The 15,972-nt window shown below is 40.3% G+C and overlaps 1 protein-coding gene and 1 pseudogene across 1 annotated transcript in view; one reads left to right on the top strand and one right to left on the bottom strand.

Annotated features, from left to right (window-relative positions):
• Window positions 1-15,972, top strand: part of LOC146656107 (ras and Rab interactor 2-like) — a 43,088-nt gene that overhangs the window by 2,966 nt on the left and 24,150 nt on the right. Inside the window, exons 2-3 of the mRNA XM_085428994.1 lie at window positions 8,205-8,307; window positions 13,667-13,767. Of these exons, the coding sequence (XP_085285120.1) occupies window positions 8,248-8,307; window positions 13,667-13,767 (161 nt within the window). The 5' untranslated portion in view covers window positions 8,205-8,247. The remainder of the gene's footprint in view (window positions 1-8,204; window positions 8,308-13,666; window positions 13,768-15,972) is intronic.
• On the bottom strand, window positions 931-1,761 carry LOC146656108 (zinc finger BED domain-containing protein 4-like; annotated as a pseudogene).

Here is a 15,972-nt window from a genome sequence, read left to right as displayed (position 1 = left end):
TATAGTCAATAAAACGGTTTGTTTTTTATCTTGCTGCATTTTGTATAAGTTCATACTCAGGTTTTAAAAAACAAAACACTAAAGCTATTCTGTTATACCTGTATGCAAAAACACACTGCACCCAAAATATTTCATAGTTCAGCAAAACTGATCAATCTAATAAACTTGAACCTGCACCATCCTCCCTATTCTGGTATTCTAAAAAGTACGTAGTGGAAATATTAAACAACTTAATTAATAGGGTTGCCAATGTCAAGCAAAAAAATTTTGAACCACCCCCCACCTCATGATGCTTCATCAACGTAATCGACTTTAATGCACGTGTAAAACAAATGCACAGAAATCAATTATATTTCTACAATAATTACATAAATTCAACATCTTTCTTCAACAGAATTGCAGACTGCACGGATGGTACCTTCCCAAAGGAAAAAGTACTGTAGGTTCTAGGGTACCTACTAGGGTATATATTAGACTCATAGTTACTATATACAATAATGGATTTCTATACATTTTGCATCAGATGAAAACTTTGGTTGTAAGATTCAGATTTTTTTTTTTAACTAGACATGAGAATAATAAATAAAAGTATTTCTTTGTGCCCCCCTCTCCCTGTTAATGCCCTACCTGGCCCCCTGGCAAAACTTTGCTAGACGCGCCCCTGCACAGTTACCAGCTGTCAGCTACGTAGAAAAGATCCTGGTGTAGAAAGTAATATTAAATACATTCTAACAACAGCTTATCAAGCTAAACCAGCTGCTGTTGATTATTATTTTGGACAACAAAAGGGGCATTAATAAACGTCTTTGCTATTTAGTGCACAATATTTGAATAAACTAACAACATCCACCAACATAGAACTGTGGCAGTCAGTGCAACTGAGGTAGGTATTAACATCAAGTCTAAGACGACTCGCTTAATGGAGCCTATTTAGAAAAAGTGAGTGGCAGGTTTTTTTTAAGAAAAGTAGCTTTTCTGCATGATCAGCAGCCAGCCTGTTTCTGTTTTCATCTATAATGTGTGACACTGAGCTAAAAAGCCTGTCACTTTCCACACTGCTACATGGGGCTGAGAGGTATTTATGGGCCATTTTAGCCAAAGTGGGGAACCTGATTTTGTTGACACCCCAGTACTTCAGAGGACTGTCTTCACGAGGGCTCGGGGCCTCTCCGAGGTATGTGTCGAGCTCAATGGCAGCACCTGCTGCCAGCGGCTGTGCTGCCTGGGGCTGCTCCTTAGCGATTTCGTCAAATACAGTGTCCAGACTGCTGCTAGTGCTGGCCTGGGCCTTGAGGAACAGTTTAGCAGGAGGTTCTGCAGTTTCTGCCCGACTCCCCTCTGCCTCAGCTCTGGACATCATCTGCAGCTCCTGCTTCAGGTGCAGCTTGGCCTCCGGAGCAGTGTTGTTGGAGAAGAAGCGATCTTTATACCTGCACAAAATTCATGAATGTATTAATATGTGGAAAAATAGGACTGATTTTAGTTTCCCCTAAACCACTGTCACAGATGCCAGCCATTTGACTTTCTGGTAGTAATAAGGGAAATATATTTCATATTATATATATTGCATACATTTGTATTTGTGTATTTTAGTTACAAAAATATAATATTTTCAGATGGAAATTAATCTTACATTTAGTGCTGTAGTTTATCATTGAATACCTATAGCACACAGACTTTACCTTGGGTCAAGTATGGTGGAGATGAAGTCTCGACGTCACTGAAGCGCTTCGTGACAGCTGCCTGTAAGGTTGCTTTCATTGTCTTGACGCTGTGGTCCTCGTCTGTTTCTCTGTTTAGAAGTCTCACTAGCACAGTCACAGCTGGGATGACATCAGAGGCTAGTGCGTCGTAGCTGCTCACTTTTTTAGTTGGTTCCTCAAAGGGGGCGAGGATGGCAACAGGCGTCTCCATAAGAGCCCATTGGTGAGCGGCGAGATAGTCAGGGAGTTCGTGCTCGGACACATACACGCCCAGCACTCGCTTTTGCTCTATGAGGGACTGGAGCATGTAATACGTCCTGCTGCGGTCTCTTTATTGGCTGGTTGAGCTGTCCCTGAATGTCCTCGAGGCGGGAGTAGACTAAGGTGGAATGTTTAAAATGCCCAACTATTTTCCGCCCCACTGCTAAAGCATCAGCTATGCTCCTCTGTGCTAATAAGCCCTCACAATTATGTGATCTAACAGTGTACCATTTCTTTTACATCACAGAAATGGTTGTAGCTCTGGGAATTACCCAGTAATGACAAAATATTTCCCAACTACTTACAAAGACAGCTTGCTTCCTGCAGAAAAAAAATACTGCGAGAGTACACTGTTCATTAACCTTGTTTCATTCTACTTTTAAATACTCTAGGAACAACAAGTAGGCCTGCAGAGCGAGAGCGAAGTGCTCTAATAGGGTGATATGGTACTACAAGGTCATTAAGATAAGATGGGGCCTGATTATTTAAGACCTTGTATGTGAGGAGCAGGATTTTGAATTCAATTCTGGACTTAACAGAATGTTGACCCTGTGCTAACTTGCATATGACAAATAAAACTGAAAGCTGAAAACAGTTTATGTCTTAACAAGCATTTATCAGCGTGTTGTGCGTCAGACAGCACAGCGGGGCTCTGTGTGTGCACTGATGGGTCAGCCAGTAGGAACATAGAAGAAATCTGCAACATACACTTTCAGAGAATTTCAGTGAGATGTGAATGTCACCATTTGGCTAGCAGCTACTTTGATCAGCTGTTGGCTCAACAATAAAAAGACAGACTTATGGGCTGCAGAAAGTCTGTTACCTGTGAAATTTCACACACTCACTATCCTACAGTTGTAACATGCAATGGAGCCAACTGAACCACTCTACTTTTTTGGGTACACAGCAGCACTGTATCCACAACACAAACGAATCCTGTGCTTATTTAGACAGGTGAGTGACTCATGGACTTGTTCTCCATCAGAACTGAAAGCACACAAAGTTCACATCTGGAGCTAACCGGGTAGAGGATACGTTGAGCCTGAGCTGTGATTTAAGTCAGGTGTTGCGCCATCAGCACTTTTATTGAGGTGCTGTTGAATTTGGTTAAGCATACTGGGTGTGAGTGGTGCAGTGCAAATACTTTGACAGCAGACTGTGGTGTGTTTGTGTGTGTGTGTTTACACAGTCTGGCTGCAGAGAGCTCTCTTCTCAGTTCAAATGTGTGTTTGTGCAAGTTGGTGATCTCTGTGCTGTGGGACAGGTTTCCATGGAATAAATCTGTGCCCTGTGGTGAGGGGACACACCCTGCTAATGTAAAGAGGAGTGCACTCGCACACTTTTAAAAGCTAAACTTAGCCTTTCTAAGTGGAAGTAACTACATGGCTGCCAGCGTAGCCCATGACCTACAGGAAATCCCATCAGATGGAGGAGAAGTGCTCAGGAATGGCATGTGGACATTTTTTTTTCTTTTTTGGCCAACTTGGTCTACTACTTAAAGTACTGAGAGCCATTCTGTGCACAAGTTTCCTTCCTTTTCATAAAATAGCCAGTGATTACAAGGAATGAGTGGAATTGTCTTCTTCATAACAAATTGGGAAAAAACCTGAATATTTTTGTGAATGAGTAAACATACTTCTGGAGTTGCCCAATAGTCATTCGGAAGTGGAAGCTGTGGAGATGCTAAGCTTATGTCTGTCAGGGATAAAGAGACTGGAAGGTGTTGGCTTAGGTTGTTGGCAGCTATTAAGCTTTGAAAATAAGATGCTAAAACGAGTCACCAGATATCCTTTGCAGCTGTTAGTGCGTTTGAGTGGGCTGTTCAGTCTGTGTGTGGAAAACACTGCATGCCAGTGATGCACCACTGATTTATGATTTCCCTGACTTTTCCAAATATTGCCTCCCACTGCTCAGTTGCTGTAGGTTGGTAGGTAATGATACTGGATACCACTGTCATACACAGTAAGTTGGTGAAAAATGTTGAAGGAGTTTTGTATGTGAAGCCAGGTGATATTTTGATGGCGCTACCTCAGCTGAACCCCCCACCTAGGGTCAAGGTCTGGGACTGTGTGTGGGATTTTTTCCCCCCATTATCAACAGGATGATAATGAGGGGAAACGGAAAGGAAACAGACACCAACCTGAGTAGTGTTTGTTTTTGAGTGTCTCTGAGCACCAGAGAATTGTGACTTGTTGGGAAATAGTAACCGAACACATAATGGTGAGTCATGTGGCACTGCTAAAAAGACACCTATGAAAATGAGTGTTGTACAGCTATATGTTAGGCTGGGAGGGTGGGAGCTTCTTGTGGTTTTAAGTGTGAACAGTAAGCTTCAGTAGTCCACTCAGTTCCTTTATGTCTCAGCACACATGCTCAGACATACAGGGACCTCAGACTGCTCTGAGGTAGAACACTAATAGGGTTCGTGCACTTGGTGCTTAAAAATACTGCAAAAGATGGTAGATCAGCTACAAAAAGCAGTATTAACTCCATGTAATGTATTCACTGTGAGGCTCTGTATTGAACCGATTGGTCAGTTATGTGAACACATGAATGTAATTTACTCTTCTCAAGGTCTCTTGGGACAGCATACGCATTTTTCACTTGAACTCAGACACACAGAAATATGACCATAACATTTCTTCAAAGGTTAAGATAATCTGGAGGAGGAAAGGAAAACAATGAATGTCTGAGATTTTTGAGACCTCAGGCAGCACTGTTTAAAGTCAAGCCTGGTCCTGTAGTGGTACACGCTGGGCTTCTAAACGCTTCTGCAGTCCTGTGGTCAGTGAACACATTTAGTCACTCTTACCATAGTGGTCTAACACGCTGTGTTAAAAAGGCTGGTACAAGTATTATGTAGTAGCAGCTATGCTAATACCAGGACCCTGAACGCAAAACATGTGATAGAGGTGTAGTTTTCATAACAAAAGCCAGGCTTTTGTTAAAGGATATGACTCATCTCAGTTTGTTTCCCTCTTTCAGCCATAGTTGTGGATTCCAGCATTGCTGAGCTGGTGTTTGCTGCACTTACGTTTGTTGGCTTCTTGAGTGTGTTTCATTTTTTCTAAAGATTAATGTGGACGTTTACATCACATCTAAACTCTGATGTGTCTCTTTGAACAAATGGAAAAAAAAATCTAAGGTGTCTACAGGTATGTCACATGGTTTGTATGTGTTGCAGCTCTGCAGCTGATGGCTGCTTTACTGTAAACATGACACAGTGACACACACGTATGATTCACGTTTTCATTTCCACATGTTCTGTTGTAGTAGTTTACTCGCCGACTTTGTTAAGCCCCATTTTCCTGGGAACCGTGCAGCATGTGACTTACTGTCACAGAGTGTATGTACGGACTGGTAAAGAAGAACACCAAATATAGTAACTGGAGGAAAATGACAGATGATTCCTTGCTTGTCATCAATGTCATTTCATTAAGACGGAGATTTTGGAACTCTTGACACTGAAATGTTGACGATCTATTGCAAAGCCCATTCTCAAATCAGGGTTATGATTTGTGGCCATAATTTATGGATTTTCCATAAACCATAAAGTACTGTTTTCAAAAGGAAAAAAACTGCAATGAAATACTCCGTGTGTGTTCAAAAGATACAGAACTTACATTAGTTCCAATGCAGACTTCAGCAGGTGATCAAACAGCTCGTTTCCTTATTCCTCATTCTTTTTATTACTTAATCATCTGGCGTTAACATATTGCACCACTGTTTGTTTCTCACTTTGTGTAATTTATGCATTCCTTCTGCTATTTATTATTCTGGGGAACTGGCAGTCTGTTTATTTTTCATGGACTGACAACCAGCCTTCCTGTTTACTGGGTTTGGACTGTGTGTGAATCACACACTTGCAGCTTGCACACACAATCACAAACACATCTTACTATAACCCCACCTGCTGCTTTGTTTTCACATGAGGACTTGACCCAACAGAGCCCCGATAGATTTGTGAGGAGGAGAGGAGAAACGAGGCATGCTGGGAAAAACCAAAACAACAAAAAACAGTGAGGTCGCATGCCTTCTGTGAATCTTTAGCTGTGCTTGCTTTCCAGGAAAGAAACCTGTTTTTCTCAAGGTTTCTCAATCAATGTTTGCCAATTTTCTCAAGCCAAAAAAAAAAGAAAAAAGAAAATTAATAGTAATAAAAGGGAAATCTGATGCTCTGGTGTTGTTGTTTTTCCACAAAAAAAAAGACTTCTCCCCTTGGTTCAACATCTAGATGTCTCATCAGTGCATCCTGTCCTTGTTTATTTTATCCCTGTGGTTTGGTCAGCTCCATTCACTGCCAGCACCATTTAGTTTCTAGCAGTGAATCTAAAGGATCTGGTTTTTAAAAATGGTGAGACTGTGTTGTCCTAGCAGAATGGACATGAGGAAACATGTCAGGCAACACCAACCTGACATGGTGCACTACATGTCATGGCTTGAATTAGTGAAGGTGGGTCCAGGCTGTTCTATCACTAAATGATCAGTGTTACAGAGAAGCTCCTCGTGGATTAGCTTATATGTGACTTCTTTGTCCATGTCACTGTTGGGCTGCTCTAGAGTGCATGCGTCATTGTTTAAGACGGTCTGCATAGTTTTACGTTCATAAACTGTCCAAGAGTCCCTCAAATCAGATGTTCGCCAAGTGATTCCTTTTTGTTAAAAATGACCAGATCATTGTTCTTTTCAGATGTTGGAACCCTGACCCCAAGAGATGGTATCTGCTTGACTCAAATTGTTTTTCAAGGCTTAAAGGGTAAAAACACCTCAGTGGGGAAAACCAGCCTTAGGCTCTGTCCATGCTTACCATGATGGAGCTTCAGATATCTTAAACACTACCACTAGTGGGGTAGTGGACGCCCAACCTCACTCTCTTGGCAAAGTTCCATGTCCTTAAACTTAGAGTAGCTCTGTGTCATCACAGCTCTGTTACCAGGATTGTTATGGACAGAAGTTCTTGTTGCCTCAGGATTACATGTATAGATTACATATAATAGTTTTCTATACATTGCATTCCCTCATGTCATATATGTCTGAGGGCATCAACAGTTAGACGTTTGACCTCTAGCTCGAGTAGGGCTGTTCGATATAACGATATATATCGGATGACGATATGAAAACGTCCATCGTTTCATTTTACGCTATTGTTTGTTTCGTCGTGTCGCAAAATAAACTGTTTACGGCAATATTTTTTTCATGGTTTTGATGGTCACTGTAGTGGCTATGTTAATTAGTTAAAGTTCTCTCTTTCTCTTATATTTAATATAACCACACTACAGACAGACAAGCGTTTGTTTTTATGCGTTGTCGTTAGCAACAACGACGGTAAAACCACCGCGTGTCCGCTTGTTCCACATAATCTTGAGTCCAGCCGCAGACTCAAGATTTATGCTTTCATAACAGCCTCTGTTCAAGCACTCTGAAGAGGAAAGGATTTTGGGTCAGCTAGTGGTTGCTGGTGTTTTCCTCTTACTCATGTGTTTCTTTAAAGGGAAGGACTGCAATGTGTTTGCATGCCACTCACAGCTGGCTCGTATCAGCTGTTGTAAAAGGATCCGCCACAACATCTGTGAGAAGCGTGCCTCTGCGTATGCTCGTGCGTTCAGTCTGTTTAAAAACACAAACAGTATTGTAGGAAACACAAATCTGCTTTGGAATTTGTTTTGAGTGAAATGTTTTTCAGAGTATAAGACCTAAAATATGCATGTTGCTTAAGATAGAAATTATTTTAAAACCATGATTAATGAGGAGTGAGGTAGAGCAATACCAGTTGGATAGCCCTCAATAAATCACACCATCATTCATCAGTTAGTTTTTTTGAAAAAAGTAAAAATAGTTTGATTAAATATGCAGCAAACTAAGAAATCAGGAAGGAGACAAATAATTTTTCACAACACTGTAAAACTTTCTGCAGCAAGAGTACAGAAACTAGAAAGAGATATCAGCTTTGTCCCATATTTAAATCACAGTACATATGTACATAGTACCTTTATATCCCAAGAGAACATGTGCTCTAGTATGTATTTGTGCTAGCAAGTGAAGGAAAGTGAATCCTTAATTTTTTGGGCTGTTTTCTGAGCTGGGGTTGTTTCCTTCCACACACAAGCAGCCTTAATTTATTTCAAATGGTTTAGAGGAAGACAATGAGAAAAAGTGTGGTGGGGAAATGGTGTTTCTGAACGACTGAATCTCCTTTGTTTGTCTCTAATGTTTGTGTGTGTTTTTTCCCCTCCTGCATAGACGGCTCAGCAGACAGGCGCACAGAGACGACCACAGAGGCAACATGTCTACAAGTAACATCAGTCTGCCCTCCAAGCGGGACAGCAAGGGCAGTTTCTTCAAGGTGTGTGCCACTCTGAGCAGTCAGAAACATCCTTACAAACAGAGCTGCGCTCAGCACGCTTCAGGTAGAGACGGTCCCTCACTGTCTCTACCTGAAGTTTTTGAGGAAGAAGTTGCAGTCAGCATCACGTTCATCAGACCACGAGAAATCAGGCTATTGTCAAAATTTCCTACATTTCCTACTAAAGAAATTCTGACTGACGAAGAAATGAAGAAAAGCAATCACTTTTCTTTTTCATAGACATTTATTTATTAGGGGAATTTCATTAAGACTGAAATCAACTTTGTGAGAAAATCCACCCTTAATTTCCTTATTTCGTCTTACACTTAGAGCAACAGAGTGGCACAGTAACTCTGGCACTGACGAGATGTGATAGTTGTCAGATAAAGTACAGTAAAGTAAAATTTAATTGGATGTATTTGGAAAAAAGGGAACAGTCTTGTCTCAGTAACCCCTGAGACAAGACTTGTGGGGTGAGCAGAGTTGTTAAATGGTGTCATTATGACCCTAAATTGACAATTTCATTACACAAATAAAAAAGATGTGATAACGCTGGAACATAAAGCAGTGTCTCTGCCTGTGCAGCGCAACAACAGGAGTACTCTACATCTGACCTGAGTGCACGAATAGTTCATCAGGTTATTTGTTTAAATGCTCATCTCAGTTACTGAAGACCGTAGAAGAAAAAAATTGCACTGCTGTGAGTCAGATTTTAATTCAGAAACACACAGTTTGGTCCTTTTGGCTCGATTAGACCTTTAAAAAGATGAATTAACTGAAATCTATGAAGTGCATATTTAGTTTTTCCCAACTTGTGGCCGAACTTTGTTCTGGTGCGCTCCTGCAGAACTGTGCTCTGTGAGTCGTCCTCACCACTCCCAACAGTTTCCCACAGTGTTCAACATTGTATTATTATTTGTAGATAAATTATTTTTACTATTAAATCAATATTTCATCCTAAATTTAATAGGACATGCTTTGAAAATGTTACTAGGAGCAACTCTTTGTATTCGAAGCTTTGTGAGGTCTGAAGAGAGTCGCTGTGGTGCTGAATCCACTCCACTGCTTCTCACAGACAACGCTGTTTTTAACACTCGTTAAAAGTGTTATGTTGTCTGGGACTTTCAGGCCTTTTAATTACACCTTTAATAAATCGTACTGATGTAGAGCGGAAATCACTGTCTCGGCGTTTGCACGGCATGCAAGTGTATGGAGTCTGTTAGGACAGGTGTCCATGCGGTGAGGGTGAAACGGTGACTTCAGCACACATGCATGTGTGTGGGTGTGTGGTAGGTTCTCCTTTGTTAATAGCAGCCCTGCACAATTGCATGCAGAGTGTGTCACTTGCTGTAGTTGAGGTTTTTTGTTAGTGCCAAGCTTTGAAGTCATTACTGCTTTGATGTGAGTCAAAGTTGTAATACAAGGCCGTGTGTGTGAGTGTGTGTTTAAGGCAGGACTACAGCTAAGCTGCTGCAGGTGTTAGCATGTTGTGATAACTGGCACTGATGGTTAACACTTAGAAAATATCAGCTTGTCAGTGTTTGAAACTAGAGGTGAAATAGTGCAAAGTTTATTTTCAGTAGAGCGTAGAAGAGTGGCTCGTCCTGTTCAGACGTTTCTGAGAAACATCACTGAGTGTCAGCTGGTGCTCAGCGAGCCTCTGTTGATCAAGGGTGTCTGATTGGGTCTAAACCAATGCAGTCATTGGTCTAAATGTAATACCAAAATAGTATCACATTTCACATGCTTTTTCACAGGGGTTTAATAAAAATAGTGATATTGAAAACTAAAACACTGTCACTGGAAAGTGAGATGCATTTCAGTTTTATTTATTCAGTGCCAAGTCACAGCAGCAGTCGCCTCAAAACATTTAAGAGTAAATCCTGTAAAATCAGGTTTGCCAGTATTTGGATCTCAAAACTGAAAAAAGATCGCCAAGGCCAGATGAATATCTCGCCAGGTGTCAGGTCTTTGTGTATTTTCTTATCCTGATTTTGTTCTCCACGTATCCAGTTTCTTCTTTTAAAGACACACTTCACACCAACTTTCTAGCTAATAGCTCTTTGGTAATACTCTTGTTGGTGCATGTTTGTCACACTGTGTAGCTAATTACAGAAACGAGACAGGCAGACAGGGTGCTAATAACAAACTACCTAAAGATACATTTTAAAACTGGTTCCTTGACAACTTTGTTATATGCAAACACGACACTGGTGCTGGCACCTTTGTTTGAATTATTGCAAGAAATTCTGCTTCCATGGAAAATACATTCAAAGAAATAAGAACTGGTTCAAGACTTTTGCACACTACTGTATCTACCTACAAACATTAGTTGGATATTAATACAATAATATTTTGATATATTCTAAAACATAGGACAAAAAGCTTTTCTTATACTTTGATGCCAGTCATATTATAGAGAGACAAATCAGTTATTATTTATAGCAAAAATCAAAAACCCATTGTGATCCTGCTGAAATACAGTTGAAATGTCTACATTTTTATGTCTGTAGCTCAAAGAGAAGTGCTAGAATATTCTAGGCTGTTGTCTGAGCCAGTGTGGCCTGGCTTTCTCTTAATATGCATTCTGCCTAGGGCTGGGCGATATATCGAGTTTTTTAAAAATATCGATATATTTTCATACGAGATATAAGATGTGACAATATCGTTTATATCGATATAGTCTATGTTACGTTATAATTATACTTGTGGAGCCGCAGGTTTGCCTCTCTTTCGTCCACTTTTGTCTCTACGCAACGTTACTCGGCCTCGCCTCTCCTTCACTGAACACAACTCCCCCTCCCCCATAGCTTCACCTGCAGGCAATGACAAGATGAAAGCGGAAAATCTCCGTTAGCGAGTTACCGTGCGTGGGGCTGGACGGCGTCAACGTGTTAGCGAGCTAACCGCGCTAACGAGCTAACCGCGCTAACAACATGCAGCCAGGAGGGGCTGCACGGCCTAAAATCCTTTCATTTTCTCAAAAATCGACAGTGCGCCTTATGTATGAATTCTGGTTGTGCTTACTGACCGCGAACCGATTTTATGTGGTACACAGCGCTCGGCAATCTGTCAAAAAATGTTTTAATATGACTTTGCTAAGCTACGGAGCTGCACCACTTGATGGATTGTCGGAGGATTACGGCTACCGAGGAGGAGCCTCGCGGAGTGATACGTACTGTGTGTGTATAAGGACCACAAATGGCACCTGTTCAGAGACGTGGTGCAGCTGTGAAATCTGTCTCTTTGTTATTACGCTCAGCGTCTATTAGTTTACATTTTGACTGCACAATTGTGAGCTTTTTGTTATGCACAAAACCAACATTGTTTTCTTTTATTTATGGACCATGATTATTTAATAAATGCTGATAATTTATTTTTGAGTAATTTCTTCATGTACATCTATGCTGTATGTAAATAAAAGTGCCCGTGTGACATCTGGGACACAGTGTGACTAAGAACTCTCTTTTTGTTAGGCAGGGGAACATCTGTGGCTTCATTGAGAAAGTGTTGTCTTTCTAAACGTTGAGGTTGTGAACCTTAAATGTTCCCCTTAAAAAATGAAGGAGTCAGATATTTGATTTCCTCTGAAACGGCTGAACTAAAGGTTTCCTCACCCTGCTGAAGCTGCTGATGTGAGGTTGCCCAACAGAAGCTGGACTGGGAAGTGAAACCAATGACATCAGTGACACTCTGACGAGGGTCAAGGCCAGACTGACACAAAGAAAAAAGAAGGTAGAATTTGTGTCAAATTCTCATTTGACACATTTCAAAATCTAATAAATTGTCAAACAATTTATATGGAAAGACAAATGGGGGGGGGGGTGTTGTAATTTTATAAATAGGCTCTTTTGATTGGATGTGTTCCTGGCCTTAAGTGTCTGCTGCCAGTTTACCTGTTAAGGGTAGTTTCTGTCTGATCTGAATGTTTCCTTTCTGTTCTTAATACTTATTGTCAAGGCCTTATAAAAAGCATTATTTGATGGGCATACAGTGCTCATGAAGCCCTAAAAGATGCTTATGATCGTATATAGAAATCTTTTATGGATTAAAAATATTCATAAAAGCCTTTAGTTTGTTAAAATGGTTTATTTTTTCCTAAAATTAACGAGGCATTGTTCTTGCTTTAGAGCCAGTGGCTTTAAAAATGTGCAATAAGTTATAATTAGCTGTTACTGAGGCCATAGTTAACCTGCAGAATAAAGTCAGTTGCGCAACAAAGAAACAAAAGAAAGTTCAGCACAGACACAATTTAAAGTCTTATTCACATATTTTATGCGTATTTTATGGTTTGATAGCTAATACAGTTCATGTTTAACGATTCAAGATGCAGTGTGTTAAATCAGTGAGCTAGCTCATAGCTATTACGAAAACAAGATAGTTGGTCAAAAGAATGTGGCTCTCTGCTCTTGTGTGTCTGTACATTTTCTTTCTCAGTACGATTTGTCTAGAAGTGGAAAAACAGCTGACAGGAAATACAGAAAAATCAAATATGTATGTGTGTGATCACATGAGTGCTGTCGCAACTGGCATTTAAAAAGCTGATGTGTGGGTCTTTTTTTTAGTACATTTGATCGACCTTTTTGGTTGTGAAATGTTTGTGATCAGGCATCCACATAACTTCTAACTCGACTAGATGGAAGTTGGATTCTTGCTTGTTCTCTCTTGCTCTGGGTTAAATCTCTTTTCAGCAACCAGACTGGGCGTTTTACACTTCACTTGTTGCCAAAGTGGAGCCCAGCAAAATAAAATACTTATACTTTTAGTTAAACAGTTGGGCAATGTTGAGGACTAAACTGCTGGTTTAAATCAAACATCACATGCATAAGCATCAAATAATTACAATGTGGCCATTCAGACAACATGCAAAATGTGTTTGTTTTCAAGTTACTACGATTCAAACCACGTTATATTGATACTGTGTTGTGGTTAAGAAGATTTGAATGGTGAACAATACAGATCTCTGTGGAACCTGTATGGACATGAAGATGTTCCAACATGAACACAGACACAAATTGTTTCCTCTGTAGCAACTTTGGTTAGTTAATGGGAAGTGGTTAAATGGGAGTAGACTGTCTTGCAACCACAAACACGTACTTCTACTTCTCCTGAAGAGGATTTGCATGGACGAATGCCATCCTTCGCTTCTTAAACACATCCTCATAAAATAAACATAAACTAAAGCTGACTCTAAGCTGAACCATAAAGTTCTTTCCCAGTTCTAAAACATCCTTTGAAAGTCAGGATGTCCTCACTCCCAAGAGCCAAAGGTCGGATTGATCCTCACAAAGAGTTTGCACCACAGGAAACGCAGCAGAAGCACTTTGATCATCGAGTCTTTGTCTCTGTGTCTGTGCAGCTCATCGACTCATTTGCCTGGGAGATCGGCACTCTGAAGAAGGTGATGGGGAAAAACACGGAGCCTGTGGGAGGAGATCAGAAGACAGAAACACTTGTGGGGTGAGCTCATGCTGTGTCTGTATTAAAGACAGTTCCTAAATTGTGTGTCTGCTTGTGCTTGTATATCTTTAGATTTCTTCTGGTGTATTTCTCCATGGCTGCCAGCAGAGAGCGCTCCTAGCAAACCTTTAGGTCTTGATGTGTGAAATGTGGTGATATCGGCACAAAGATGCCACTGAGCAATGTCAGGAGTCAGCTTGACAAACAGGAGCTGCTTTGCAGTGCGTGTTTCTCACTCGTCTCTCAACTCTGAAAAAAACGTCTCTGAACAAACACCTGATTTGCTTGTGAACATGCAGCACTCACCTGTGGATCTAGTGTAAAGTTTCATACCTTAGCTGGAAGGTCCAGTGTGGACTTCAGTGATTAATTCCTCTGAGAGACGGTTTCTGTAGAATTCAGAAAGTACCGGTTAGTTATTGAGGAACCGAGAAGGAGGTTGATAGGCCCTGCGAGGCACACTGTCTGTGTTGGAATAATTGAAACTAAATTTACTGAATTACTCATAGCCTTTTTTTAAACACTATGAACACTTTGAGCATTAAAAGTGTGCGTGGGCATCTTAGCATATAGTGAGAGCTGGAAGAACTGTGTGTAATCTCAGTAGGGGGCTTTACTGCATTAATAAATAACATAAGTAAATATGTGAGCTTCTGTTGACTGTTTTCAGAAATACAAAGTTAAAAGATGTCTTGAATGTTGTGCAAGCAAACTAAAGGCTGGGTGGCACTGAGTGCTTTAGCTTACAAGCCCAAGTATTCTTCCACAACTTGTTTCTCCTCTACAGTTTAAACCTTACATTCACAGCTAAAATACCAGTTAACCTAGCATGCATGTCTTTGGACTGCAGGAGGAAACCAACAAAGACTCAAACCATAAATGTTCCTACAGGGAGGGAACCATCACAACACTGGATAGCCTACTGATGCTTCACAACAAGAGTTTAGAAATAAAGGCTTTCTCTTGATGAGTTGGAAACGGTTGCATCAGCTTTCTGAGCATAAAGTCTACAGTGCTGTAAAGTATTTGCCCCCCCTTCCTAATTTCTTTTTTCTATTTATTTATTTATTTAGGACAGTGCATGTTAATGAACATAAATGTAAAAAAAAAAATTACATGAATGTAAACATACCAGATTATAGCCAAGGGCTAATTTCCATCTGTTGTCCTTAAGCATAAAAATAGACATAATAATTCATAAAAATTCATCATTCATTCATAATAAAAACTCCATCACCAAACTTACACATACACACCATTCTGTTCCCAAATAAAACATTAAAACTATACAACTCATACATGATCACACACTTGATTTGTCCATAACCAGTTTTTAACCTTTGCCTTAAACAAATTGAATGTCGAGCATTCTCTAATGGGTTGAGGAAGACTGTTCCACAGATGGCCACCCTGGACAGAAAGGACGTTCTGCCCAAATGCTGTCCGTCTGTGGGGTATAAACAAGTCTCCTCGGATTGTAGCTCGAGTGGTCCTGTCTGAGCTTTCTTTATGCCTAATGAACTGCTTTAGTGGTGGTGGAGCAAGAGAGTGTAAGACTTTATATATTAAACTCACTCTTTTAAGTTTCACTAAGTTATTGAAGTTCAGTAATTTATGTTTTTTTAACACATGACAGTGGTGGTGGGAAGTCGGTTTTTTGTCGAGTAGTTTTAAACTTCTTTTATAAATGTTTTCAATAGTTTTAAGTGTTGTTGGACAAGCAAGTGACCAGGACGTCAAACAATAGTCCATATGAGAGATGATCATTGAGTAAAAATAAGTTTTTTGTTTTGTTTTCTTAGGTTTACTTTTACTGCTAGAAAGTTTCTAGTAAATTTCATTAAAGGGAACTGTGAAAAAGGAAGTCGAGGCGTCATTTTAGCCACATTTTGGGGATTTTTGTCTGCGTGGGCGCGTTCGATCTAATCAGTCCACCTTTGTATCGTTCTTTATTTGAGTTTATTGCCAAGGAGCAGCTCATCTACAACATTTTACTACTTTTTAACTATGTCAATAAAAAACTATTTTTAATAAATACCAGTTTTGTTGTGGATATAATAATAATAATGATGGATTGCATTTATATAGCGCTTTTCGAGACCCTCAAAACGCTTTACAATTCCACTATTCATTCACACACTGTTGGAGGCAGCTGCAGTTGTAGCCACAGCTGCCCTGCAGACTGACAGAAGCGACGCTGCCATA

Source organism: Rhamphochromis longiceps, linkage group LG13, assembly GCF_057381845.1.
Source record: "Rhamphochromis longiceps isolate RC_006_pf linkage group LG13, R_longiceps_female_GT1.1, whole genome shotgun sequence".
Lineage (NCBI taxonomy): Eukaryota > Metazoa > Chordata > Actinopteri > Cichliformes > Cichlidae > Rhamphochromis > Rhamphochromis longiceps.
Note: the sequence above shows the minus strand (reverse complement) of the source record. Positions and strands in the feature narration are given on the sequence as shown.